The following is a 27,894-nucleotide window of genomic DNA, read 5'->3' on the forward strand; positions in this document are numbered from 1 at the left end:
AGCCCAGAAGCATAATTTTGGATGACCCAAAAGGAAAGCTGAGTGTCCTCAGCAGAGGAGGGAGGAAAGGAGAGCAGAGGGTGGGACAGAGGGCTGGGTTGAGCTCCTGATGTCTCTGGGAAGAAGGTAAGACCTGGGGAGCACCGCTGCCTGTTTAACAGTGCTTAGCATTCTGCCTGGGGCTGCTCCCAGCCATCCGAATGTGCCCAAAGAAATCCGAGAAGAGGAAATAAATGTATGGGCCATGGCTGCAGGGTGGTGTGTCTCCATAAAGGGGATCCCTGTGCCCCGGGATGGGTGCAGGAACAAGGAGAAATGCTTGACCTCCGGGAATGTGATTTAGACATGTGCAGGCCAGCAGGTCGAGCATGAAGCCAGCAGCCGCCTGAAGGATGAAGGGCTGCACACAGCCACAGCCAAGACAGACTCCTCCTAAGGCTGAACTAAGATGTAGGGTAAAGATCAGGAGGAGCTCTGGGCAGGCAGAGCTGTGGAGCGGGGAGGTCAGGGCAGCGGTGCAGGTGGGACACACAGCTGCATCCTGCAGTAGCGCCCAATGGCTGCCAGTGCTGCCTCACCCAGCGCTTACAGCAGTGTGAAGGAAAACTTGGAAGGGACTGAAAGTCAAACTTTAGAGAGAAAAGAAAAAAAAAAGACGATAAATTGTGGGGTTTTTGTTGTTGTTGTTCTTTATGTAGTTTGTGATCGTCATCGTGCGATTTTCTATGGTAGGCTGAATCACAGTTGTCGTAATGCTCGGGACTGACGGTAAGTAACCGAGGATTGAAAAAAACACCACCCCAGCCCGGTGGCTTTTCCAGTGAGGCACACTGCTGAGGACTCACACCGGGTTTCCCCTACAGCTGTTTCTCTGTAGGGCTCCTCAGAGCAGCCCGGCGTCCCACCACAGAGGCAGACGGACTTGGACGGGCATGTGGAGAGCGTGAAGCCCAACGTGAGGCTCCTCCGCGCCGCTCCACTCCCCCGCGGCGGCTCCCCATTCCACGTTGTGATTTGCATGCCTCCTCTACTTCCTGCTGCAGAGCCAGTTCTGCAGCCTACCTGGGAGAGGAAGGGAGGCTGTCGTAAAAGGAGAAAAAAAAAAACAGCCGCGGAGGGAGAGCCGGCTGTACGCGCGTAGGATTCGCTCCAGCCCTGTCTCCATCCCGCTGAGCTCAGGGCGAGCGTCCCTCAGCCCAAGGTAAGGAGAGCTGAAGACGCTGCGCTTCTCGGTCCGTGCCCGCAGTTACAGCTGCAGTTTGCTGCTGACCCACTTTTGGCTCTCGGTGAATGGGGTTTTTTTGTTGTTGTTTCCCCTCAGATTTCTCTCTCCCTCCCCTTTCCCCCCCCCACCCTTCTCTCTCGTTCTGACGATAGGCTGACTTTCACAGATGGTCACAACATGTTTCAGCCATTTCACTGCAGTCTGGTTGTTTTTTTGGTTGTTTTTTTTTTTTTTTGTTGGTATTTTTTTCTGATCAGCCGAGTTTTGGGATAAGCTCTGGCAATGGACACGCCTGGTGTTGAAATGCAGTCCTGTTTGCGTGGCTGCCTGGCAGTGCCTGTCAGCCAGGTCCCATCCCGCTCCCTTCCCACACGGCTGTATGAGCCCAGGGCAGCTCCCAGCAGTTCCAGACAGGCCCTCAGACCCACTGAGAGCAGGAGGAAAAGCAGGTTTCTGGGCCCAGCTTGCTCAGTGCTCCATGGTGTTGGTATGGAAACGGTGGGAGCGAGCCGGTGGTGTCGCTTTTTAATTACAGTACAATCAGCTGTGTAAAAATGACTCTAATTTCACACTGTAGCTGTTTGTTTCAGGACGTGGGTTTTGTGGGGCTGTGTAGTGAGAACCATAGGTCTGGGCTTACTGATCCTCAGCCACCACCCAGAGACCAGAACTGCCCAGTCCTGCACAAACCTTTGCAGGTTCAAGGCCTGGCCTGGATGCTGCTGTCAGCCACACGTGTGTGCCCACCTCATCAGCCCCACTGCCTTGTGGCAAAGAGCCTGTTGTTCTGCAGGTAGAGCCCAGGTGTATCCCCACAGCCCCCTGCATGCTCAGCCACTTACTGTTGGGCACAGCTGTGACCCCGTGCTGGGCAGCACCCTGGGAAATGTCCTCAGGTCAAGGAGATGAAGCAGCATTTAGCACTGCAGGGGGCAGAGTGAAGGTGACAGTATTGGGTCAGGACCCAGGCCCACAGAGACACCTGATCCCTCACTGATGTCAGCTTTCAAAACCTTGCTTTCTCCTTCAGCAAACCACTTCAGGAATGCACTCTTCCATTTCAGACAGGCTCCGAGTTTCCCTTTGCTCCCTTTGGCTGTGTACACTGCGCAGGGTACGTGTGGCAGGGTCAGCTGTTGGGCAGCCTCTGCTGACTGTGCAGCTGCCTGTGATACCCTCACACTCTGAGGTCCTGCTGAGTACCAGCTGTGTTTTGAAGCATATAGTACTTTTAAAAAACATTTATGTTTGTTGTTTTGTTTTGTTTTGTTTTTCCCCCTAATCTTGCAGAGGAAGGAAACAAGTGTGTGTGATGATGGTGTCTGTCTGTCAGTGCCCCTCACCACTAGCAGTGGCTTTTGAAGTTTGGCAGAGGGTCCGTGTCTGTGAGATGTACACATTTCTGTGCATTTCACAAAGCAAATGAGTGAGCGTGAGAAAGGCTGTTATCACAGCAGCTGAAGGAGACACGGCAGGTCCCTGTGTGTTCTCCACACACTCCCACCACCCACACACCCGGCAGCCCATGCTGCGTAGGGGAGAGCAGTTAGGGGCAAGCACGTCAGCCTTCAAGATGCCGGAGCTCCCATGTTAGGAACTAGATGCTCCAACGTGAAGTACAAAGCTATAGGAAGACAGGCTTTCGTGGTCCCCAAGGAGATTGGCTCCTCTCAGGGTGGTCCTCCCATACAATTCCACTCACCCCCAGTTTTTGCCTAGTGGTTATGTGCTTTTGAGATGTGGTGGGACTGCGGGATGTCCTAGTTTGGGGGTTATTTGGTGCCTATGGAAAATTAATCAGCATCAGAAATGGGCAGGACATAATCTCTGGGAAGCAAATGCATTTTTTAAATGCCTGGAAGTGGATGTGTAAGATATTGCAGACAATTTCATGTGTCATAAGTACAGGAAAACTAGCAGGGAATTCTGCCTATAGTTGAGATTCCTTGCTTGGATGCTTTTTAAGAGTGCTGCACTTCTAGTTTCTTAATTCTTGATGTCTGCAGTTCCTTTTACTCGCATATCAAGGTGTTTGCTGAGAGAGGTGAAGATATACTAGTGCTGCAAAACAGAATGTTATATTTGCCAGGTGGGGAGGTGTGGAAGAGCATTGTCTTGTTTTCCTGGTGTAGGCAGACTTTCATGCCATGGCTGCAACCATAGCCAGAATGGAACAGGAAAGTTGTTTCCATATCACTTTTCTTCTCTCAGAAGTCGTAAAAATAAATCTTACCTGCCCTAGGGAGTTGAAAGTCTGGACTCAGAACGTTGACCTCATTGCAGCCTTTCAATACCTGAAGGGAACTTACTCCCAGGAGGGGAGTAAACTCTTCGAAAGGGCTGACAATAGCAGGACTAGGGGAAATGGTTTTAAGTTAAAAGAGGGAAGATTTAGGTTGGATGTTAGGGGGAAGTTCTTCACTAGTTTAGGTCCCTCGGAACAGCTCAGCCCAGGGAGGTTGTGGATGCCCCGTCCTTGATGGTGTGTCAAGACAAGCGTTGGACGGGCCGCTGGCAACCTGATCTAGAAAGGTGTATTTTTGGTGGCCCTGCCAGGCAGGGGGGTTGGAACTACATGATCCTTGAGGTCCCTTCCAACCCGGGTCATTCTGTGATTCTGTGATTCTGTGACATGTTGCTTTGGTCTTAGCTGTGGAAGGTACCCAAGGAAGAGGGTAAGCATCCATGATGACAGCAGCCCAGATGCTTTGTGGTAAAGTGAAACTTTTCAGCTTGGTTTTCCTTGGCTATGTTTGTTTAGGTTTTAGACTCAAAACAGAATCACAGAATGATGTGAGTTGGAAAGGGACCTCAAAGATCATGAAGCTCCAGCCCCTCTGCCTGGCAGGGCCACCAGACTTCCATGTTTACTAGATCAGGTTGCCCAGGGCCCCATCCAACCTGGCCTTGAACACCTCCAGGGGCAAACAGCTCCAACATTTGCATTTAGAATGACTTGGGTGGGAAGAAACCTCAATGCCCACGGAGCCCCAAACCCTGCTGTGGGCAGGGCTGCCCCTTTCCCCCCCTCCTCTCAGTTCAGCTGCCCAGGGCTCATCCAGCCTTTCCTTGAGCACCTCCAGGGATGGAGCACCCACAGCTTCTAGGGTCAGTCTGTGCCAGTGTCTTACCACCCTGAGTAAAGAAATTCCTTCTAATGTAAACATAATGCTTGCTCTTCCTGAAAGCATTTGTCTCTGTTTTTGAGGAAAGTTAAGTCTGGTATCTCTGTAGGGAAAGCTGTGCTTAACATGAGCTGCTTATGCACTTAGACTTATGTAACCCCATCTCAGCGTTGGTTGCAATCTTGATGATGCGTGTATCCTCGTGACAGCTTGCAAGTTCTGCATCCAATTACTCCCATCTTACAGATGGATATCTGCAGCGCCAGAGAGCTTAAATGATTCTGACAAAGTACATAGGAATTGTTTGGAAATGAAAAAGTTCCCTTCAACCCCCAGCCCTTGTGATCACAACTTTGCCTTAATCTAAATCCACGTTATTTCAGAAAGGTTATGGTTGGTGAATAAAAGAACCTTCCCTTGCCTGCTGTGCACCAAGAAAGGTGGGATTCCTTTCTCATCCAAATGTTTTCTTTTTTACTAATGTATGCAAAGAGAACTTTGATCAAAAGAGTGGAGATGGCTTTACCCCGCTCTGAAAGTGGCAAGAATGCAGATACGCTGCATTGCAGGTTTCCTCTTCTGTTTACTCACTGACAGAACTTTTATAATTAGAAGCAGATAGATTGTTCATGTATGTGTTGGGATGGTGCATCCTGACAAGTCTGGGGAATAAATGGGATGCCTAGGAGCCATAGTGGTGAGGCTGGTCTCTTTTCAGTAGTGTGTGGGGACAGGACTAGGGGTAATGGGATGAAACTACAGTGTAGGAAGTTCCACACGAATGTGCGGAAGAACTTCTTTACAGTGAGGGTGACGGAGCACTGGAACAGGCTGCCCAGGGAGGTGGTGGAGTCTCCTTCTCTGGAGATATTCAAGACCCGCCTGGACACCTTCCTGTGTGACATGGTGTAGGGAGCCTGCTTTGGTAGGGGGGTTGGACTCCATGGTCTCTAGAGGTCCCTTCCAACCCCTACAATTCTGTGATTCTGTGATTCTGATGGATTTTGCAACCAGACAAAAGTAAACCTCAGAGATGGGCCTGGACCCAACACTCTTCCTCTCTCTGGGCAGTCCCTTGCTTCTTTCAGGTGTCTCTTAGAGGAGTTTGGCCCTTGCTTCCAACTTTGGTTGTTCTTAGGTCTGTACACACTGGCCTTCAGAAGAGCCTGTTCCCCTCCCATTATGCAGCTGTCCATAGGTGGCTGTCACCAGTCTCATGCATGTCCCAGAGAAGAGGCATTTAGCGGAACGGCACCAGCAACTCTCCATCTGAGAATTGGAAGAACTCAGGGTCTGGAAAACCTCACTGTAAAACTGGGGCAACATTTGTGCCCACAAACCTGAGTCACTGCCTGGTGGGTCGGAAAGCACCCACCTGGGAGGTTTTGGGCTGATTCGATGCATACTGAAGAACTGCATGCATGAGGAGAGGGAGGAAGAGAAAGAAAATGGATATTTAAAGAGTTTTCTAAGCATTTCTGAGAGCAGCCCAGGCTTGGCCACTCTGTTCCTCTAGGAAGGGCCTCTTCTTTTTATTACAAGCAGGAATATAAGCAAAAGCTCCAGCTGGTTATCAGTAATCTCCTGCATAGTCATCGGTGCAGGGGGTATATTAAATTCTTGAAGCTTCCTGGCAATATCATGATCTGACTTGGAGCTGCAGCGTTGGTGGAAATGAGGTCGCGCATGATCTACATTCTTCAGTGGTCTCGGTGCCAGAAAAGGGATCAGGCTACAGGTTTCTTAGGATATTTTAGTATGTTTACCCTAATTCTTCAACACTAGGGACTTAAGTTATTTTTCTGTCCGCTGCTTGACTGTACTTGCAAGATAAGCCCTGCAGAAAAGTCAGAGGAGACCTAATGAAGTTGCAGAGCATGAGGCTACACAAAATACTGGGATAATGGGCTCAGTGTTGGGTCTTTTTCCAGAAGCTGAGGATCTTCAGCAGTGCAAAAACAATGTCCTGACGCACTGTAGTTGGAGGAGGAATGTTTCTGAATCATCTCTGTCATTTCTAGCAGCGAGGGGATTTCTCCTGGGAATTCCCATCCAAATACTACTACCAGCATTGCTCAAAGCACGCAGCGTGTCCCAGGGTTAACTTACCCATGGGGCTGTCTCTACCGACAGAGCTCTGCTGTTCTGACAGCCTCCCTTGCCAAGCAGAGCTATTGAGAGAGGAGGAGGTTTGCAAAGTCACTGCTCCTCCTTTGCACTGATGTGTCTCTTCTAATGCCAAAGGCCCCTTGGTGCCTCCTGCTTCATCCCCACAGGAGTAGGGCTCTGCAGAGGTGTCAGAGCTCAGCCTTTGCTGCTCAGCTGCACTGCGGCAGGAACTAAGCAAAACAATATTTAGAAAGCTAAAAGCTTTTCCAGGGAAATTTATAGCAGGTGGAATCAGGTCTCATTCCTGTCTGACCAAATTATTTTTGCTCAGATATATGGGGTAGTTTTCATAATGTTCAGCACATGTTACGCAGGAAGGAGATAAGGCAGTCATTTAAATATTACATTGATTTAAGTGAGGGATGTGTCCTTTTAGAGATCCAAACTAATAGGAAAAACATCTTAAACTGTTTTGGAGTAAGCCATTTGAAGAGTTTGGTAGCTCAGTAATTGTGGAATATCTTAATATCTGAGGTCTTAATCTGCCTCATCTGAAGGGAGCAGTCAATACACCATATAGTAATAGTAATAATAGTAATAATAATAGACTATTACTATTAATATCTGAGGTCTTAATTTGCCTCATCTGAAAAGAACAGTCAATACACCATATGAAAACTTGAAATCTTAAATCCCATCTGATGCCTGCTGAAGTCAACAGAGAGACCTCTGTTTGCTTCCCCAAGCTCTGGACTGAGTTCTTGGTTTCTCTGTAGAAAATCTGTTCTTGACATGGAGCTAAACCAGCAGCTGTTAATGTAGAGGATCTGGATTCAATGTGGTTTCCAGCATTTCGATCTTACTGTTTCAGAGACCATTGAAGAAATGCCGCTGTGTATCAGGCCTTACAGATTTGCTCCTAAAATGCCGTGTTGGGTGTTTGTGAAGAATTCTACCTGCTGGTAAGGTGCTCAGACAAAACGTGTTGCTCAAGGGGAGGAGCCATGCCCAGGTGCCTGCAGCTGAGCCTGCCCTTTCTGAAGAGAAACCAGCTCATTGGAGCTGCTCTATGATGAGGGAGTAAGAGTGTGCAGTATGATTTGTGCCAGCTGAGCACAGGGCCCTCCTTTCTGTCAGAGCAGCAGCATGTTCGCTGTGCTGCTGTAGATAATGGCTGCTCAGAGGACTTGTCTACATGGGAAATGTTGCCAACATCATTATGTTGCTATAATTATCCCAGGAAAACTCTCCCTGTGGATGTTCTTATAATGTAAGATGTGTATCTGGAATCTGTGGTAGATCTTCTGCATAGGTGGGTTTTATGTTACACAAAGGAAGAATATTTACATTGCGGCCCAGCAGCTGCAAAGCACAGTTTTTATCCTACTTCCCGGTAAATGTTACACTGAGTTTGCTATGCCAGAGGTACTTTCAGGGGGGAACGCACATCACTTCATCAGATCAGCACAAACATAAAGCCTTGCTCTCGCCCTGTGGGACTGGGCATGTTCTTTGCTTTTGTAAGATATGGCTGTGGGAGCCAGGGTAGAGGCTGGGGCACTGCCTTGTGCCTCCCTGTGATCCTGTTCAATTGTTTTTAATGCTGCGGCTGTCTGAGTATGTTCTTCATTTGAACTTTCTGTTCAAGCTGCTGTGTGACTGAAGCTGAATCCTTGAATCACTGAGATCTCCTCAAACATGCTGTGATTTTAACTTTCCTTACCAGGCTTTCAAGTCAGATGCTCTTGTCAAACACTGTCATTTCCGTTGCTGAGTGCTTAGACCATTCTTCAGAATGCTCCTATTGGGATGTTGGCTTTTTCCATGCAGTAGAGGGAAAACAGCTGGGGTCATGAGTCCCAGACTTGTTTCTCTGTACCCCATGTCAGGGGGTAGCACCTGGTGGGAGCAAGTTAATCTCCACCCCAATACCAGAGGATGAAGATGGCTGCAGAGATCAGCATGTTGACATAAAATGTGCTGATCTGTTTCTGTGCCAAAGTCTGTGAATCAAAGGCTTAGGTATGGGAAGCTGCATCAGCGCGTTGCTCTGCTGCGCTTTGGCCTCGGCTGCCTCCAGCTCAGGGTGAAGGACCAGGGGTGTTTTCCACTTCCTGCTTTAGTTCAGTGACCGTGTGCTTGAGCCTTCTTCCCTCTGTGATACCCGGTGACATACAGATATGGAAACTGATAGTGAGTGAACGTTGTGCCTTAAGCTTCTGCTGGTTCACCTGTGAGCTTCAGGAGTGTCACAGAGCCCTTTCTGAGCAGCCCAGCAGGCTGGGTAGGACAGAGAACACTGAAGAGAAGTTAAACTATACTTGTGCTTTCCAAAGGTTTTCTTTTACATCCAGCAGTGTTTTGTTTCAACATCAATGGGATGCTGTGTGTGAGCCTGCAGTAAGGCTTGTACTTCTCGTTCCAGTGGGTGAGTACGGCAAGAGCACATCACTCACCCGTCATTGCTGCTGTCATTCTAAGCAAAGGTGGAGTAGAGACGTCTGTCATCAGGGACTGTTTGGCTGGGCCAAACTTACTAACAGTATCCCCAAGGGCAGGGAGGATTTTGATGTCTGGAGCCCAAAGTAATTCTGAAGAATGGGGAAAAAAAAAAATAATCCAAACAGTAACCAAAGTCTCTAAATTGTCTTATAATTCTCAATAGTTTGAAATAATAACCGTGTTATAATAGAATGGATTAACTGGTTTGATAAAATAAACAGCATCGCTTAGAAGCCAGATGTGGATTTTGAATTGCTCAGGTATGTGTGCAGTGAAGTTCAGATCCAAGGGATCACTACAAAGCTATTATTATTAGAAGGTTTGGAGTAAAATGTGGCACGTGGTTGTATTCCTTGGAATATGCCTGAGCCAAATCTCCATACTTAAACAGCCTTCTCTTTTTTCAGGTGCAGAAATTACCTATGAGAGACAGTTCATGTGCTTCTTTTTCCCCTTGTCTCAGCAGGAACAGTAAGATTCAGAAATCCCATAAAACTGTCTGTTCTACAAAATGTGATTTCCAGAGCTCTAACCGGTATTTCTTTTCCAGTCCCTGAGATAGAGTTATTTTGGGATTATTGCCTGTGTGAAACTGTACCATCTTCACATTTCTCTTGTTTTCCAGTTTGCTGGAAAATTCTGACCTTGCAGCACGGCAGTTGACTCCCATTTCTCGTGTGACTACAAAACTGGGAAATGGCCTCTGTGTCAGGTTAGTCCTGATTCTAACACTGTGCTGCCTGCACTCCAGCCAACCCTCTCCTTTATTGCTTTGCCAAAAATTTCTACCTGTCCTTCTAAGAAGAACTTAACGTGAATATGAAGAATGCATACTGCTCTTCAGTATTCCAACTGACCGTCACTGAGCAGTGACTGGTAATAGGCACTTGTCTTTCTGGAGGTCAATCTATAGCGTTTCTTGTCTTTTCAGGCACTTTTGTGAGCCGAAGCATACCGGTGGAAGTGGATGAATCCATGCTGTATTCCCCATTTCCTGAACCTGTCTTGGAAGAGGCTTCACAGCCTTCTGTGGAGAATGTGGAGGATGAGGAGTGCCAGAGACCACGTGCCAATGCAGCACATCTCTGCAGAGCACTGGCGCATCACCAGCTGGCCATGGGGCCGGACAGCAGGCCATGGTCAGAATATACCGATCCTGATGGATGTGGGCGCTTCTGTTCTCCCAGTGAATCATTACTGGAAGTAGTTCGTTCCAAGATGCATCTTTTAACTATGGACAAATCAGACATGCAGCCAGGACCGCTGCTTTCAGCTGATACCAACTCCAGTAAGTCAGAGCGGAGCTCGCATGATGCTCCTGAGGACTCTTTGGAGGAGAACAACAAAGGGAGTTCATGGTCACAGCAGCCTTCAGGAGACAAACTCCCAGCAGAGCTGGCAACTGAGGACACAGGTTACAACTCCCAGTCCCAAGACATCATGGGTGTCAGGCACCTGGAGCTCCCCTTACCACTTGTGTCCATGGTGAACCCCCAGGACCTCCCAGGACCACTGATCTCCAGAGAGTTTTTTGGACCGGAGCCTCAGCAGGACCCCAGGTGCCAGCACTTGCCCCATCCCAACCCCTCTGCACAAGCCCATGGCTTCTGTGGGCACCGTTATATGGCAGAGCAGCAACTGCACGGCCCATGTAAGTAGCACCGCTCACCATGGAGGAGGTTTTCTGGAGGCACTGCGGGCATCATACACTGAGCTGGCATATTCCTACTGTATTTCCTTTGCAGCATGCAATTATTAACGAGTAAACAATTATTTGCAGTCCATTTCATATTTCTGGGTTTTAGGGTTATTCAGCCAGACTGTCTGATGCAGAACCTCTGAGCCAGATAGAAAGTTAAAGAGCTTGCAGTTACTCATCAAATAAAGGCTAATGATTTTGCCTAGAAACTAGCCGTTGTCAGTCATGCTGAGCACACACAGCCTTCTGCCTGCTGTTATTTCATATTCTAGTCATTTTCTTCCTCCTTGCATCAGTCATTCCGCAGCCTCCTCTATTGACTTAATTCCTGTTGTTTCCCTGGATTTCCTTGCTCCTGCTTGGATCCCCGAGGTTGAGATCTCCTGCCAGAATCAGGATGGGTGGTTACCCTTGATCTCTTTAAACAGTATCTACCAGCTCTATGACCAAACTAATGCATGTGTTTTATTTTTGTATGAAAAGAGCGTGACATTCATCAACCTCATTTTTTCTATTGTCAGCTGAAATGAAAGCTCATTACTTAAAATGGACCCCGCTCAGCTGCTGGTGATTGTATCGCTGAGCGCTGATGTGACTCAGTCAATATGGGTGTTTTGGCTCTTGGAGGCTACGATGCGGTTTACAGCCTGCTATTAATTAGTATTCCTTTTCATTCTCCGAGATTTTTATCTGTTATGAAGTGAGCTTTGAACATCCAACAGCAATATCATTGTTTTCATACAATTTATATTACATTAGGCTCGGGAGACCTCGACCAGTTTAGGGCTGGCTTTGTAATAAAAAGCTGTAGGCCTGTGCTGATAACCCTTCTTTCTTAACCTTAACCTTCTGTTGACTCTGCAGCATTTATATTACATCTGTTTAAAGAGTTTTCTCATTCCAGTAATGCACTATAATTAAGTATATGAGAGTTGGAGTATCAGAGCTGCAGTTTTCACCTCTGATCTCGGCACTTTGTACTGGGGAAAGGGGCTACAGATGGACTTTCATCAGCAATTACAGCTGAACATTTGCAGAACAGTCTCTGCTTTTCTGCCTGTACCTCCTCAATTCAGTCCAGGTTTGTGCAGAAGAGGAGCTGGTTACACTGTACTTCTCTCTGTTTATCTCCTCCACATGTGGGCATCGTGAGAAGTGGGACATTTACTGAATGAGGTCACTTGTTTCAAAGCAGGAGCTCTGAAGGGCTTTCTTTAGAAAAAGCACTGGTGTTTCAACCATATCCAGAGGGCATAAAGAATAAAATAAACTCAGATGGCTGGAGCAGATTTGGTCACGACCAAGAAGCTGGCAACTGCACGCCTGTTTCTCACTTGCCTGGTAGGGCATAAATCACCTCCTGACAGCTCCTTGTGTTGCAGATAATTGCTGGGCAGTGGCAGCCCACAACAAAGCCGTGCAGTTTGTGTGTTGCAACACGCCCCTCCCAGGCTGTGTCAATGGCATGGATTGCGCCTGTAGGCTCTGAACTGGTTCTGGACACCTGCTATTGGGGATACCAACAGCAAAACTACCTCTGAAGGCAAAGAAATCCTCACAGCAACGCTGTGTAAGCAGGGACCATTTGTTCAGTTATTCGTATATGAAAGCTGTGTGTGTGTGTGGGCACACATGCCTGACCGTGCTGTGCCTTTGTGCAGCAGTGCTGGCAGCCATTAAAACACTACAGTGTCAAACGTGTTCAAAGGGCACTGGTGAAACTTGCACCAGCCTAAAAACCTGCAAACCCCACTGAAACTCCACAAGCCCTGCCAGCTTTCCTAGAGCTGCTCGGGGAGAACCTTTGAGCAGATCCTACTTTCATTTTTTTTGTTCTTCCAGCCTCTTTCACCTTCTCTGGTTAGAATATATAGGAAGGGACAGGAAAATCTCCAAAAAGAATCCAGCAAATAAGATGTTGCTGACTCACAGTTCCATCAGAAATCTCTTTGTAACGGGGAGGGTTGGTTGGTTTTAAAGCGCTGGCTTCTGGAGCTGCATGGTTTCATTAAAGCTTTGCTTTCTTTTTTCCTCCTTATTTTTTAAAAGAATAGTCCCCGTGGCTGCTAGGAAAAGGAAAGCACAACACCAGAATAGCTAAAGGGATTTAAAAAAACAATCTAAAAGGGGGGAAGAGCGTTTGAGCATTGCAGCTTTCAGAGCCAGCTCATAACACCATAATCATGCAGTGCTAATAAGCCCTGCCAGGCTGGACTTTGATCTGCACACAGCAGCTTGAAAGTGTGCAGAGCTGCTGCCTAATGAAAACTGCAAGCAGAAAGACTAAAAAAAAAAAAGTAGTTTTCCCCATTTGGGAAACAAACAGCTTACATTGCTTTCTCTTTCAATTGATGCCAACAGTTCCACTGGACACTAGCTATTAAACAGCATTACGTGTACACGGCCAGCAACTGTGAGATTTTTCAGTATTACTTGGGCAAAATCGTTACTTTGGGTTTCCCTGCAGCCTCCTGGATGGCAACCGGAGCAGCAGCAGGACCTTAAAAGGTCAGCCAGGCAGAACATTCATACCAAGTGGAATAACAACCAGAGAGATTATTTTTTCTCTTTTCATTTACAATAATCACAGTCTGTTTAGCCTTACTGTAGCAAACTGATTTGTTCCAGGATTTTGCATCTGCTTCCATGAGAGTGTTTGGATGATTCATTTTCTCAAGTCATCGCCAAAGAGAAATTTAAAAAAAAAACAACAACAAAACCACTGAGCCATCTTAAGCGCAGGGACGAAGCAGCCCTCGCTGTTTAACTATCAGTTGTCCCAACAGCACAACCCGCAGCCGGGACCTGAGCCCTGCCAGATGTGAAAGCGGCAACTTCAGGCTGTAGATTACCTCTTAGGCTTCCTTCTTTCAGTCTAAGACTCCTGCAGATGCCTTGAACCTGCTCTCTTTCCTTAGAAATGAAGGAGGATGTGCCTGGAAAGGACTAAACACAAACTGAAGCAAAAACGTGTTGGCTGAAATGATAGTTGCTGCCTTTATTTTCTCACCTTCCCAGATGGCAGAGCTCCTTACCAGCATTTTGCACATACATCGCAACCGCTCCCTCCTGTTCCTGGACCCTGCGTGAGAGTTATCCGCCCAGCCCAGCAAGTCATCCCCAATTACTCCAACCTTCGTGCTCCCAAGGGCACCACTGAGCGACCTCCACAGAGGCTGTGCTCCTCCCCTGGTCCTCCTCGATTCCCGTGAGTACGCCTTGGGGCCTGTGCGCATTTGAAGCTCCTCTAATCTGATTCTGTGGGCTTTGTACCGTGATTCTGAAGCCTTGTAACTTTAGCATGCTGGGGCCGAGGGGTACATGCGAGGTGCTGGATAGATTCCTTTATTTGCTACTTTACACGCAGCAAGGGCCTGACCTCACCCTGAAGGACTTCAAAGGCAGTTACCTGATATGTTGTCACAGCACACCCAGAAACGAGCGTGCTAAGGAAGATAAATGCTTGAAGGTTAAGAGATGAGGGGCTGAAAATATTTCAGTTGAAACTTTAGAGCCCTCCTGCTTGAGAGCAAAGGTCAGTTTGGAGGCTCGCTGCAGACTTCAACTCTGTGGTGCGCCAGCCTGGGAGCCTCAGTCACTGTCTGTCAGCAGTTTCCTTCTTATCGCTTCTGTAGTGTAGAGAAAAATGGAGGAAACCCTGTCTGACACTGATATATCTCTCCAGTGCATTTTGCAGCATTTTCCATGGTTTCTCATGTAGTTGTAAAACACATCATATCTCTCACTTTTCAGCTGGGGCTTTTTAACTCTTTTTCTAATAGTAATTTCCCATGCTTCTAGTCTCCCTCCCATTTTAAGCGCATCATTAACAAGCATAACCTATGAAGGGTTTTCTCCAAATTCAGCTGCTGAAGTGAAACCGATATTGGCACATCTGAAAAGCAGACCATTTTTATTGAAATGCCAAAGTACTTTAAAGGTGTTTAAACTTACAGGCATCCAAGTTTGGAAATCGTAGAGCGATAGAATTGTTAAAGTTGAGAACAAAGAATAGACTTCTAAGGTCATCTAGTCCGACCACCACATGCACCCATTTTGTGAACACCTCCAGGGATGGTGACTCCACCACCTCCCTGGGCAGCCTGTGCCGCTGCCTTGCCACTCATTTTGAGGAGAAATTACAGAATCACAGAATCACAGAATGACCCGGGTTGGAAGGGACCTCAAGGATCATGTAGTTCCAACCCCCCTGCCTAGCAGGGCCACCAAACATACACCTTTACTAGATCAGGTTGCCCAGGGCCCCGTCCAACCTGGCCTTGAACACCTCCAAGGACGGGGCATCCACAACCTCCCTGGGCAGCCTGTTCCAGGACCTAACCACTCTTCTAGTAAAGAACTAGAAGAGTTCCTATTGTTCCTAATATCCAACCTGAATCTTCCCTGGTGCAACCTAAGGCCATTACTTCTTGTCCTTTCACTGTTACCTGGGGAAAGAGGCTGACCCTCTTTTCAGACAGTTGTGAAGAGCAAGTGTCCACATATGTGGCATTGTCTTCACGGAAAACTGAGAAAACAGGAAGGACTAAACAAGACGGACAGCTGAAATACTGCACTGCTCCGGCCTGTGAAAAGCAGGGGGCTGCAGCAGCAGCAGAGATAATTGTGATAAAGTGTTTGAGTGAAAACATAGAAACTCTGAGGTACAGCAGATATCCTTTGCATTAGTGAAATTTATAATCAGACCCTTAGTTTTTGGCATGTTTGCTAGGTAAGGAGAAGTTTGGGGAGGGTCTGGAAATTAGCCACAGGGTTGTTTTTGTGGCCTGTGATTAGGTATGTGTTGCTTTTCTTGGTGCTTTCTTCTGCTAAAAAAATCCAGAATACCTGGGGCCTGACCTGTGGCTGCGTTGCTGGTGTTTGTGTGCTGGTTCCAGGAACAGCAGTTATGTGATGGTAATATTTGCCTATAGAGCATTTTGTAACAGAAAACATCTGTACCAAAATGAATAAACCAGATCTTAATGTGACAACAGAAAACATGCTGTGACCAGACTGTCATCATTCATTTAAAGGAAGGCAAGGAAATAAAAGAGAGTGGGCTTGATTAACTAAATATCACTGCTCTGTGGGGAAAAGCCCTCAGAGAAACCTAGCACTCATCCAACAGATGCAGTCCAGCAGATTCAAACTGTGCCTTGTGTAAAAATCGGTGCGAATTCTCCTTTCTGTTGACTCAAACTGTGAACCCAGAGCATAGTGAGACATGAACTGCTAAGCTTCCTAAAATCATTTTCTTTCTATGTATTTGTTCAAGTAGAGCAGATATTAGGCAAGATTGCCGCGGGTCCAGAGCACAGATTCCCAAGGTGAGAAACCTTTGTTGGGCCTGCTGTTGCTGGTCAAGAAGTTGAACTTTTTCCCTTTATCAAAACTTCTGAGTTTTGTCCAAAACTGGAACAGCTCTAGGCTGTACCACAGCTGGAGCTGGAGTGCCCTGTGCATCCTTTTTCCTGCTCCTTGTGCCATACCTTCCATGCAGCACAGGACATTCAGATAGCAGCTGTGCCTTAAGTAGCTGAGTTGCCCTTTAGACAATGGGAAGAGCATATCCAAGTGCCATTCTGCTCCAGTACATGTGTAACATCCACTGAACAGCATTATTTCTAGCTCAGAAATACTCTTTGCTTCTGTTAGTTGCAAACTGAGCGTGACTCAGCTATGAGGTACTTTTATTCCTGTGACTAATGTTCCTTCTGCAATGAGCTGTGTCTCATGGTAGACTGACACCAAGGTACTGAGGGCTCAGATATTAAAAAAATGCTATAATAACTGAGCTAATACACAAAGTTCTTAGTGTGTGAAAAAAAAAAAAAAAAAGAAAGAAAATACCTGAAAAAAGCAATTTATGTCCTCACTTGCTTTTCTTTGCAGAAACCAGTTGTACAACCAGCTACCTAACGGCCAGCTGCCCCAGAAGGCATGTGGCCCAGATGAAGCGTGTTGTTGTCCTTCTGACTATTTTCCATCTCCAGCTGCTGTCCCAAGACCTCTCAGTAACCCGGCAGCCAAGGGAACTCTGAGAACCAGCAATTTGCCGGAAGAGTTGCGTAAGTGGTTAGCAAATTTGTTCTGTGTGAGATCTTACAGAATAGCCTGACAACTTTAGGTGGGAAAGCTCCGGGGGTTGAGGTGGGGGCAACAACATTAAGGCACAAAGACAGTGAGAAAAAGAAAATACTGGATGTCATCACGTCTGTAGGGTGTGAGTGTTCATGTCTGGTGGAATGGAATTATTCCCTTGAATCCTGAAAACTTAATTGTCATTAATTGCTTGTTATTTTGTTTACAAAAAATAAATACTGTTTAGATTATTCTCATGACTTCTTGCTAAACAGAATGTCCCTTTGAGGCAAGAGGCACTGAAGCTTACAGTAAAAGACTAGTAACAAACAAAGCCCCAGGGATGAAGTGCTTCTGCCTGTCCCAAACCAGACAAAAATGCCAAGTCTTGACCTCAGTTTCTCCCTGACCTGGTTAGAAGAGAGGCCTTTGGGTCAAGAGCCCTCAGAAGGGTCTGCACAAGCTCCTGCTGAGGTCTCTTCTCTGCCTCCAGACCCCCAAACCCTTCTACTCTCCAAAAGGAAAAGAAAGTTAGGTCTCAGAAGAGCTGGCTTCCTGCTTAATGCTGTGCTGGAGGACCAGTGGGATATACCATAACTAACATCCCCTCACAGCTCTGCAGAGACCTGTGTTTTTTCTTTATTTGTCTTCCTTTTTTTTCTCAATAAACCATGCAAAAAAGCCCCTTTCAAAGCCCCATGTTGCATCTTTATGGCCTGAAGGACTGGAAACACAAGTTTCCCTTTGGAAACGCAAGTTTCCAGTTGTGTGTAAGTTCCAGTTTATCAGAGTCCCCAGGTAAAGGCGTTGCTTGACAAAATGGTGTCATTAGCCAACTGATGTACCTTAACCAGAGAGTACATGGCTCTTGAATTAGTAAGAAAACTCCTTCACTGTTGGCAAAGGCAGTTGAAGACATTGCTGTCCTCAGCTTTCTGGCCTATCCTACACAGGAGCTGATACTGCTGTGAGAAGAGGTTGGGCAGCACGTGGGAGGGCTCCTCTAGCTCTCAGCTGCAGGTCACAGCTGGATATCGCAAGCAGCGAGATAGAGCTCAACCTCATGAACGTGAAAGGGCTGGGGGGGAAAAAGTTTGGTTTGTACATTTGTTTTGTAAATAATTTGCAGACACATACGTGGGCAGAAGCCACAGCACGGTGGGAAAGGAAGGCTGTGAAAGTCTCACTCTTTGTATGGTGTATTTTAATGCATTGCTTGTTCATACGGACTCTCTCCTAGGCAAGGTTTTTATAACCTATTCTGTGGACACAGCAGTGGAGGTCATGAAATTTGTGAACTTCCTGCTTGTAAATGGATTTCAAACTGCTGTAAGTATAACTTCCAGAGAAAATGACAGTCAACCAGGGAAGAAAAGAGGCATTTGTTAAAAAAGCAGAGGGCACACGTGTTCCATTTAAATGCTTTTCTGTTTATCATTGTATTTTGTAGATTAAGGAGGCCACAAATGGAAGAGCTGGCCTGGGTTTTAGAAGTTGTAACTTAATGATTTGCCATTTCATTTGCTAATGTTTTAACTGAGTTCTATAGTTTGAAATGTCTTTTAATAATGACCCTGGAAAATTGCATTCAGTGACACCAGATGGGCAATAATAGGAGGGTTTTTTTTCTTTCTGTGAGCTATTCCATTAACATTCTCTCATATTTGATCTGAAACACCAATATTAAAATAGGTCACTTTTCACGTTCATCCCATCCTAGCATCTGTTCTGAGATGCTGTTACATCATCGGTTCTTCAGATGTGAATACCTTTCTGCTGAAAGCACATCTAAAATGGGTGTATTTCACACGGCTTAATGAAATAGTCCATCTCATGGTTTCTTTGCTTTGTTACACTTCTAAAGGGGATTCAAAAAACACTGGCCTGAAAAGATCTGTGTCCTACTGTCTGATCCCATGAACGGTCCAGATCTTCATTTAACCTCTCATGAGTTTGCTTCTTCGTAACTACCCCCTCAAAGGAGAGATCCCATAGAGGCTCTCGTATTCAGCATTCATCAAAATGTTGATTCATATTTTCCTGTTTCATGCGCATATGCTATCTGACCCCTCAGCCTTCACTCTGGCTTCAATTCAGGAAAACATTTAAGCAAGTGGCTATCATTAAACTGAATGAAACTCAGTGGGGGTTTTGCCCATGCTTATTTATTTTCGCAAATCAAAGAATTTTTCCAGAGACTGAAATTGTACTTCTCTCCAGCAGTTTTGTACTATGGCCAATTCATAAGAAAGCTCTGGGCATCATGGAGGTATGGAGCAGAAGGCTCATTAATAGCACCTCTGTTGGGTGGACAATTCTTGGTGCATGCTGCAGAAAAATAAATACAGCAAAATGGCCGCAAAGCAGGGAAACAAATACGTTGGGAAGAAAAAACAACCCTTGAGAGTGGAACATAATTCTTCTGTCACAAGCCTGGAGAAGTTAATAATTACTCCATTGGTCACGGTCATTGACTGCCAGTTTCTGGGCTTACTGAGTGTGCAGGGAAGTGAGTGGTGATGGTCATATCAGTGCTAGGAAGTCCTCCATCTCTCCGCTCAGTATAAAGTCTGGATTCTGCATCCAGTGTCAATGACCTGGCAGACCTCCCTGCACACACTCTGAAAATTTCATGCAATGTGAAGTTAAAACTTGATGCACAGTATATTTCCTTGCAGCCAGAAAATAGTGGAGCTTTGCAACTATGCAGATAGAGAAGGTGAGCAGCTGTCCACTTTCATTAGATGCTATACATTTTCAGTCTGTAATGTACAGTCTGTAATGTATACCAACAGAGGTTATTGCTTGTTCCAATAAGTAAAAATGTTGAGAGTGTGGGGGCTGGCACAATTCTGGACTGCAGGGAAAAGGGGAGAAGTTGTACATGCGTGTGTATATGCATTTGTGTGCATGTCATGTTCTTTCCTAAGGAAAGCAGGTGTGCTTGTTAGAAACTGGGAACTTTCTCAGTGGCACTGAATGGGGAGGAAAGGCAAAAGGATGCTCACCACAGACTTTCATTCTCTTGCAGATCGATATATTTGAAGACACAGTACGAGGTATTGACATCATAAAGTGGATGGAACGCTACCTAGGTGATGTATGTAACAGCAATTTAACCTTGTTCACAGCAGAGGTGACCTGAGGAAAATGGTTGAATTATTGTAATAGTATCAGGAGCTGAATTAAAATGCCAAGTCCCGCTCTGCCCTTCCCTGCTCCTGCTGAAATGATGGAGGCCTGTGATTGAGGGCATAAGCAAATGTTACTCATTTCTGCTTCTTGTGGTCCTAAAGCTTTTTCTTTAAGAAATTAAGTGCTAATGCTGGCATTCCTACCAAATTCCAGTGCTGGCTGTTACACTGACCCTGAAGCTGCTATTGGCTAAATTGTTCCTCGGTCTTATTTTTCAATAGTGTGTTTCACCTGTGTATGGTTAAAATCACTTCTGCATTTTGTCCCAGACTGCATAGTATGGCTAACATTCAGACTTCTGTTACCTAAAATATGGGAGGGTTCTTCTGGATCAGCCATCTTATATGTAAACTGGAAATTGGTGTTCTGTTAGTCAAATCATGGGTTTGCTTTCATCATTTTCTGTCAATCTGAGCAATAACATTTACATTGCTGCCAGCGCAGCCCTCATAGCAGCTTCAGAAGTTCAGATGTGCAGCAAGTACACATCTCCTTTAGGATCAAGTCAGGTGGGCCCACTACGCCTGTACAGCAAAACACAAATCACTTGCTTTGTGACTTGATGCCATACCATGTGTGACTTCCTTTGCTTCATCCCTTGCTGGGAAGCCACCAGGCCTCTAACTCACTCCAGGCAGCTCTCTGTGGTCTGGGAACAGGATGACAAAGTGCTGGGGTCTCCCCAGCCTGAGCAGACACTCATCTTCCCAGCCCAGTGCTGTTTCGCTTTAGGGGTTTCAGCAGATCACCTTAGCTCAAATGCATTACCATGCAGGTATGGTGTCTACAGCATGCGCAGCCAGCCTGGGGCCTCTACTGTGGCAATGCAGCCATGCATTTTGGGACTTTTGCCAGGACAGATTAAGTATGAACTCACCATGTATAATTGAGGTGCTGAAACTAGACACCACAGTGAATTTGGTTTTGCCAAGAACATCATTAACACTTAAAACACAAACTGGCAGAACTCCTATGGGACACCTGCACAATCAGTAGGAGAAAATGGGATGTACATAGAGCAATTCCCCCCGCCATGTATGGATCTCCCTCCTCTGGCTGCCTCCCCCCAGAGATGGCTGTTTTCCTGCTCTGACTACAGAGGCGGTTTCCAGCTTCTAAACCTTTACACAAATGAGCAAGGAAGGACTGTTAGGGCACAAGCAGGGGGATGTGTGCACCCAGGAATGTCTCTGCAAACCCTCAACATCTGTAAGTGCTTACATGCACGTCAGGCAGAAGCAAAATTCTGGAGTATGTTAAGTCAGTACGAGGGATAATGGCTCTTTACCGTTTTTGACCCTGTGGTGGGGCAAATTGCCTTGATATTGCACAGAAGGAAAGAGTTAATTAGGTGCCAGGCTGACTGGGAGCCACATACTTGGAAGCCTTACAAAGCCTGATGTGGCTGGGATAAAAGACAGGCCCTAGGTAAACAAAAGTAGGCTTTCATCTGCTGAGCCTCTTCACTGGCCCACCATTAGGGAAGAGAGAGATTTCCCAGATAGGAAGGACAGCCCCTCAGTGGAAACTTGAGATCAGCAGGGGACCTGGGACTGAGCAGGTCACAGCATAGGCAAGGAGCAGCACTTTCAGCCCACTGCACAGAGGGATGGAGCTGCCAGGTACCTCTAGGCCTGCGCAGGCCACAGCCCGGCTCTGCGCTCCTGACCTCTAAGGGACGAGCAAGAAGAGTTCCCATTCCTGCTCCTGCTACTGAATGGCCCCAGGTGCAGTTTCCACAGGCAGCCGCCTTCAGTGTCTTTATGTATAGAAAGCCGTAGTTAAAAAGATGCACTTTTACGTGAGATGTTGGAAAATATTAGAAGACAACTTTTCTGTGTATGTACATACACACACCCTGCACTGATAGAAAGTAGCTTTTTATTGCAGGATTCCAACTGGAAGCTGGAAGCTGCTAATACATCTCCTGCCATTTGGTTTTTCTATATCATGCAGTCTCGAGAAATAAAGAGGAGAACGAGTGTCTGAGTTCTCCTGCATTTCCTGCCAGAATGAATGAGATCTTCTCACGTTCGCCAGGAACATAAAGATCACTTAAAACACAAACTGGCAGATTTCCGATCTGCCTCCACCAAACACGCTGCATTTCCCAATTTCATAAGAGTGCTTTTCTCCCTAACAGAAGACGGTGATGATAATCATAGCAATCAGTCCAAAATACAAACAGGATGTGGAAGGGGCTGAGTCCCAGCTGGACAGGGATGAACACGGCTTACATACTAAATACATCCACAGGATGGTAAGCAAGGACATGCATTTGCTGCTTTACAAAGACTCTGTCTCTTCTTCTGAAAAGACAAATCTGTCTCCAAATGGCAGGTTCTTGCTTTGTTTTCACTAATCTCCATAGTTAAACACCCCCCTTTGGAATTCATTAATCCTCCCTCTCATCAGCTCCGTATGCTCATTAACATCTGCTAAGAGGTTCAAGAAAGAAAAATCCTATTAAACACGCACATCTCATTCTTCCATATTCTTTATTTTTCCACGTTTTATTCTATCTTCTCCTTCTTGAACCCACGCTGCCCTGCCATACAGCCCTGGGCACAACCTGATCTAACGCTGCCTGGCCTTCCCCTCTGTGGACCAGTCCCTATCACTTTGTATCACTTCAGCCATGCTGTAACTGGGGTCTGCTCTGGGGCAGCACTAAAGCTGGCTGAAATGCGGGATTGCGAGGCAAAGAAAGGTCAGAGCTGCAAAGGGAGGGCCCTGGTGACATCGGGTAGCAGGGGATTGCTGAAGGACATGGGACCTATCTCAGCAATCTGCAATAGGATGGAGGACTCAGAATTGTCTGCAGAGACACGCAATTCATCCTTTCTCCTTGGGTTTGCAGTTTCCCTCCTTTCTCACTCCAGGCCGATCTCCCAGTTTAGTCCTGCAGTCCGGCGTCTCAGAAGCTGGCACCAACAGATGAGCTCACAGCAGAATTGTGTTCTTCTCACTGCTCCTGGGAGTCTGCCTCGTTCTGCCAGTGTCTTGGGGACATGGGGACAGGCCAAGCCCCAGCTCAGACAGGGAACTGGGACACAGGGGACGGGCTGGGGCCTAGCTTGAACACAGTGAATGGGGGCCTTAAGCTACGCTTCACTGGTTCTAGAGGGATTTCATAGAACTGAAACTGCAGCTAAAACCACAATTATTTCATACCACAGAAGTAAATGCTCAAATGTTGACAGATCTTTCCTGTATTCTTTCCTTTCCTGTATCCTGTAGTAAAGAAGAATCAGATTAAGTGGCCAAACAAAACGATACCCAGAGTCCACCAGCATTAGATCAGATCACTTAAGAGAAGAGCAGTTTAAGTAAGCAATGAATGTTTTTATGCGTAGGATTCAGCTGCATGCAAAGACGATGCAACACAACCTTCGTGGTAATAAATCTGGCAATTTGTTCTGTTGTAGATGCAGATTGAGTTCATACAACAAGGGAGCATGAACTTCAGATTCATCCCTGTGCTTTTCCCAAATGCCAAAAAGGTAACATACGCGCGTGTATATATATTTGTCAGATCATTAGACACGTATTGTTTTGATCTCAGCGCACCCGGAGAAACCTTAAAACTTTTCTTGGTTCTTAATATCCCACTGGTAATATTCCAGCCATATTTTACGTGAGAAGTTTACAGTTTTATGTATGCACAAATAAAGGCATTTCATCTGCAATATAAATCAGTACGTAAATGTATTTCTGATGATGAATGTAGAACTAAAACTCAAACTGTCTCGAGCACTGAAAGAATTTCAATGAAGAGAGTCCGTCTATCCAGCAAGCATGCTTTTTGTATTAACCCTTTTATAATTCTGTCCAGATGTGATGCTGATGAGTGGGATGGGGGGAGATTTATGGCTGATGTGAAGTGAGGATCTGGAAAAGGGTGGGTTGAGAATATAAAAATAAAGGGGATCATAAATATTAAAGTGCTGGGCCATTGCTTGAACTTTGATGGGCCCATCAAAGGCAAACAATATGGTTTTTTAGGGCTTGCAGTTTCATTTGCCTTCCTTACTGATTCATTTGAGAGGAAGAAGTACACGAGGCAATAGGTTGCCTTACCCTTCTTCCTCATGCTGAGAGAACCTGCTGGGTTTTTACAGGGTCAGAAAAGCTAAATGGCTTCAGTTATCATTGAGAAATGGCGTTCTGCCTCCGACTTGTAATGGATATTCTTGTTCACTTTTCATCACCAAAGTGTGCGCTGTTGGGTGGCTGTCACATTACCCCAAGGTACAGCTGTGTTTTGGAGGAGGGATTTCAGGTTCTTTGTATTTATTCGGCTGCCCAGAGTTTGTATGCTAACATTTTTACAGTATTATCACTGAGTGAGTGTAGGGCTGCGAAATCCCACAGCACTTGTGGATTTTAGTGTCATGTAAGCTCAGCAGTTTGGAAACACGTCCTAGAGATCCTTTGGAATGAGTGCTACCCCTGGTATTCTATGTCATTCCGCCTCCTGCGCAAACATTGACGGTCTGTTACTTGCATTAACTGTGCAGAGCTCAGCGATGGGACAGGTGGGAACTGAGCAGACCAAAGGCAGGGAGTAGTTTAGTGTTTTCGGTCAGCCTGGGGGCAAAGGGCAGGGCTGCTCCTGGCCTCAGGGGCTCCTGCACTGCCTGCTGTGTGAGCAGGCCCTGTGGCCCACAGCCACTTGGCACAGTGAGACTGGGGCCACAGAGACAACTGGCACACAGGGTGCTAAGAGCCTTCTTTGGGCCTCGAGGCAGACACAAAAACATTAAACTTATGTTAGTTTTGGCTGAACTTTACGTGTCAAAAGACTATTTAGCATATAGGAGCAGCTCTCGGATAGTGAACAAGGAATTTCCAGGGCTGGTTGATTCAGCTGCTGCTATGAAAGCAGCAGTCCCCAGGCAGCCTTCCTGCCTATCACTCCACAGTCCACATCACCCTTCAGCTTTTCCAGGGCCGCCTGTCTCAGCTGAATTATGTAGAGCAGCATTTTCTGTTGCTGTTGAGGCTCAGTCTGTTTGCTCACGCTTGTCTTTGGTGATCCTCTGTCTCCAATCGCACTAGTGAGTCGAAACGTGACTAAGGACAGCTGAGGTGGTGGGCACAGCAGCCCTGGGGGCTTGGACACACTGCGCTGACACAGGCAGCCAGAGGTTAGGTACCAATGCTTGTAAAACCTGCACCATTCTGGGGTGAAAAATACAACATAGATATACAGTCAGGTGATTCATTTTGTCTTTTTGACCCTCCCCTTTCCTCTTTGTGTTCAAGTCCTGTTGTAGCTGGCAGTGGGAAAGAGCAGGGAAGCAGTTTGGGAGGTTTCGTTTGGGGACGTGGATACTAGCTGAGTTAATCTCATCTGAAGTACATCATAAAGCACTGATGGTATGTGAAAACCAGCCGACCTCCAACGGGAAAGGATCTGCGTGAGCCAAAGAATGTTCATCAGGAAATTGAATAATGAGGGGAAAAAACATGACACACAGTTAAGGTGGAACTGGCATTTCCAGCTTCCCATCACACACCGATAGAGGAAACCTGCGTCTTGCTGGTTCAAGGCTTGCATCAAGCCAACCAACACAAATGTCCCTCCCTGGTTTTCTCAGCACTACCTGGAGCATTCAGCTGTGAGTGCCCCATGATAAGTGCTGCTGGCAGAGCTGTGAGCAGAGCTGCTCTGAAGCATGGCTCAAACCAGGCTTCACAACACAGCCCTGAATGCACAGCCTTACCCTTGGCACTGACACACTCTGCCGTGTTCCTATTGCACCGATCCATAAAGTTATCAAACACTCTCTCTGCAGTGCTCAGAATTTCCTCTCTGCTAACAGATACAGATCTGAATTTAAAGCAATGTTGTAACCCTTTTCCCATTACTCTCTGATCTGGTCTGACAGCTGCTGTCACGTGCTGAGGGAAGAGCCACAGCTTGACAGAGACTCCTTCTAGTTTTCTCCACTCTTTCTGGACCCAAATCACACACCTACCCTGCACACCTCATGTTAAAATTACTGCCTGGGTTGTTGAGTGCCAGCACTTACTGCACCGACTTCTCTATGGAGGACACTCAGTGCAATTGGCTGCAGGACCAGCTCTGGCAGACAGCCTGCAGCCCGTCTCTGGGCATAGAGTGCCTCTGTTGTTATATCCCCACTTGCCAGCTTCTTACTTACCATCCATTTCTCACACTAATTTCCATCCTTCCGAGCTTAACTAATGATTTCCCATGTGGACTTATATCACATGCTTTGCTGAAGTCCAGATGGACTGAGTCTCCTGAATTTCCTTCCTCCAAAATATGTAGTTTCTCATCAAAGACAAGCAGAGGTCTCATTCGTTAAACCTGTGCTGCATTTTATCACAGCTTGGGAACATGCTGCCCTGTTAAATAACGGGTCCAGAGAGCAAGTGCTAGAAGCCGTGACTGCTAGTTGCTTACCTTGGAATCACAGAGTGGTAGAAACCTTAGAAGTCGAAGGGACCTTTAAAGGTTATCTATTCCAACTCTCCTGCAGTGAAACAACCACTGGGATGAGAGGAGCTTCCCTGTGGATTCTTAGGGTTGAACACGTTGCGTGGATCCCTCGGCAGCTGAGGGAGAAACACGGGCTGCAGCCTCATAGGGGCACCTAAGTGTGCCCTTCTCTCCTCGGTGTTTATTTTCAGGAGCCCTTTGAAGCCTGTCATTGAGATCAGAATCCCTTTGAAATCAGCCAACATGATGGCAGTAAGGAAAGAGAGACAGGCAAGCTGTGAGATCGTACGGAGTTCATTTATTTAGGAACCCAAATACAGTTCTGAAGCCAAACTCAAAATTTCTTGTTGTTACAGAAAGTGTCTAGAACAGACAGAAGGAAATCTTGCTTGGCACAGTCTAATGGAATCTGCAGAATGCTGCTAACAGATTCAGGAGGGCTTATGGGATTTCACTTCTTTCTTGTTTTTCAGGAGCACGTGCCTACCTGGTTGCAGAACACTCACATTTATAACTGGCCAAAGAACAAGAAGAACATCCTCCTGCGGCTACTGAGGGAGGAGGAATATGTCGCTCCTCCAATAGGCCCTTTACCAACGCTCCAGGTTGTGCCGCTATGAACATTATCTCTTAAAGTGCACGAGAGGCAGTTGCTAAAGGGTTGCTTTTGGCAGGGAGCCGGCACTCTTCCAGATGGCTCTTTTTGATGACAGAAGACACTCTTTCTGCTTAAGGAATTGGTTGTCTTGGGTAGCTCAGGCTCAGCTTGTTCTCCACCACGTTAAACATCTATTTCTGAAGCTGATGGGGCAGAACCCCTTTCTCCTAGGTTTTTTAAAGAAGCCACAAGTGGAACGAATGCCCAGCTTTATTTTAACATCTGTTTTTAACGTACCCCTTTATTAGTCGATACAGCAAACAAATACCAGAAATAATGTTGCAATAAGCGTAAAATAAAAATGACGTCCTCCTTTTTGCTCAGGGTTTCTTTATAGATATCCCTGCCTTGTACAGCGTTATTGAACAGTTAATTTGTACACGCACTGTTAAATATATTTGCCTTTTGTAAGGCTACCTTGTACATTGCGTCAGTTTTTATTACTGCTGGGAACGATGAGGAATGGTAACTGTTGAGTAACGCAAGTTTTACTTAGACTGTCTTGCATAGAGGCACTGTCTTCAATTAGAAGACTCTTGGATCTGAAGTTCCATTTCCTCAGAGCACAGCCCCTAACACCTTCAGCATGTTACAGCAACAGTCCACAAAAGGACAGCTAAATGTATTGCTGCGTGTGCAGTCAGTACCATGGAATGCTGAAGTACTTTTATAGTGGGCCTTTAGCTTCATCGCTGCTCTTCATCCCTTATTTGAAACAGAGCACGTCAAAGAACAATTGCCATTTGGAAACCAGCGGTTGTTAAGAGAAATAACATTGACTCCTACAACTTGTATGCAGTACGGAACAATAAAATAATCAAAGAT

At 46.3% G+C, this 27,894-nt stretch overlaps 1 protein-coding gene across 6 annotated transcripts; it reads left to right on the forward strand.

Annotated features, from left to right (window-relative positions):
- Nucleotides 1-672: 672 nt before the first annotated feature.
- TRAF3IP2 (TRAF3 interacting protein 2) lies at nucleotides 673-27,497 on the forward strand. Of its 6 annotated transcripts, XM_015858604.2 has the most exons (11): nucleotides 673-768; nucleotides 864-1,201; nucleotides 9,587-9,673; nucleotides 9,893-10,612; nucleotides 13,679-13,868; nucleotides 16,556-16,731; nucleotides 17,985-18,073; nucleotides 19,776-19,844; nucleotides 22,083-22,199; nucleotides 23,368-23,442; nucleotides 26,885-27,497. In XM_015858604.2, the coding sequence occupies exons 3-11, from the start codon at nucleotides 9,658-9,660 to the stop codon at nucleotides 27,029-27,031; spliced, it is 1,599 nt and encodes a 532-aa protein (XP_015714090.1). In that variant the 5' UTR covers nucleotides 673-768; nucleotides 864-1,201; nucleotides 9,587-9,657; the 3' UTR covers nucleotides 27,032-27,497. The 6 variants fall into 6 exon arrangements, with proteins under 6 accessions (XP_015714090.1, XP_032299382.1, XP_015714092.1 ...); XM_015858603.2 differs by lacking the exon at nucleotides 673-768 and having other exon boundaries at nucleotides 794-1,201; XM_032443491.1 differs by lacking the exons at nucleotides 673-768; nucleotides 23,368-23,442; nucleotides 26,885-27,497 and adding an exon at nucleotides 23,180-23,358 and having other exon boundaries at nucleotides 788-1,201.
- The last annotated feature ends 397 nt before the right edge of the window (nucleotides 27,498-27,894 follow it).

This window comes from Coturnix japonica, chromosome 3 (genome assembly GCF_001577835.2).
Source record: "Coturnix japonica isolate 7356 chromosome 3, Coturnix japonica 2.1, whole genome shotgun sequence".
Taxonomy (NCBI): Eukaryota; Metazoa; Chordata; class Aves; order Galliformes; family Phasianidae; genus Coturnix; species Coturnix japonica.

Bases quoted from the DNA above. Each gene is read 5' to 3' on its own strand.
- TRAF3IP2 (XM_015858604.2), top strand. The intron at 18,074-19,775 runs GTAAGTATAACT...ATTCTCTTGCAG, and splicing joins TAAATGGATTTCAAACTGCT to ATCGATATATTTGAAGACAC. The intron at 23,443-26,884 runs GTAACATACGCG...CTTGTTTTTCAG, and splicing joins TTTTCCCAAATGCCAAAAAG to GAGCACGTGCCTACCTGGTT.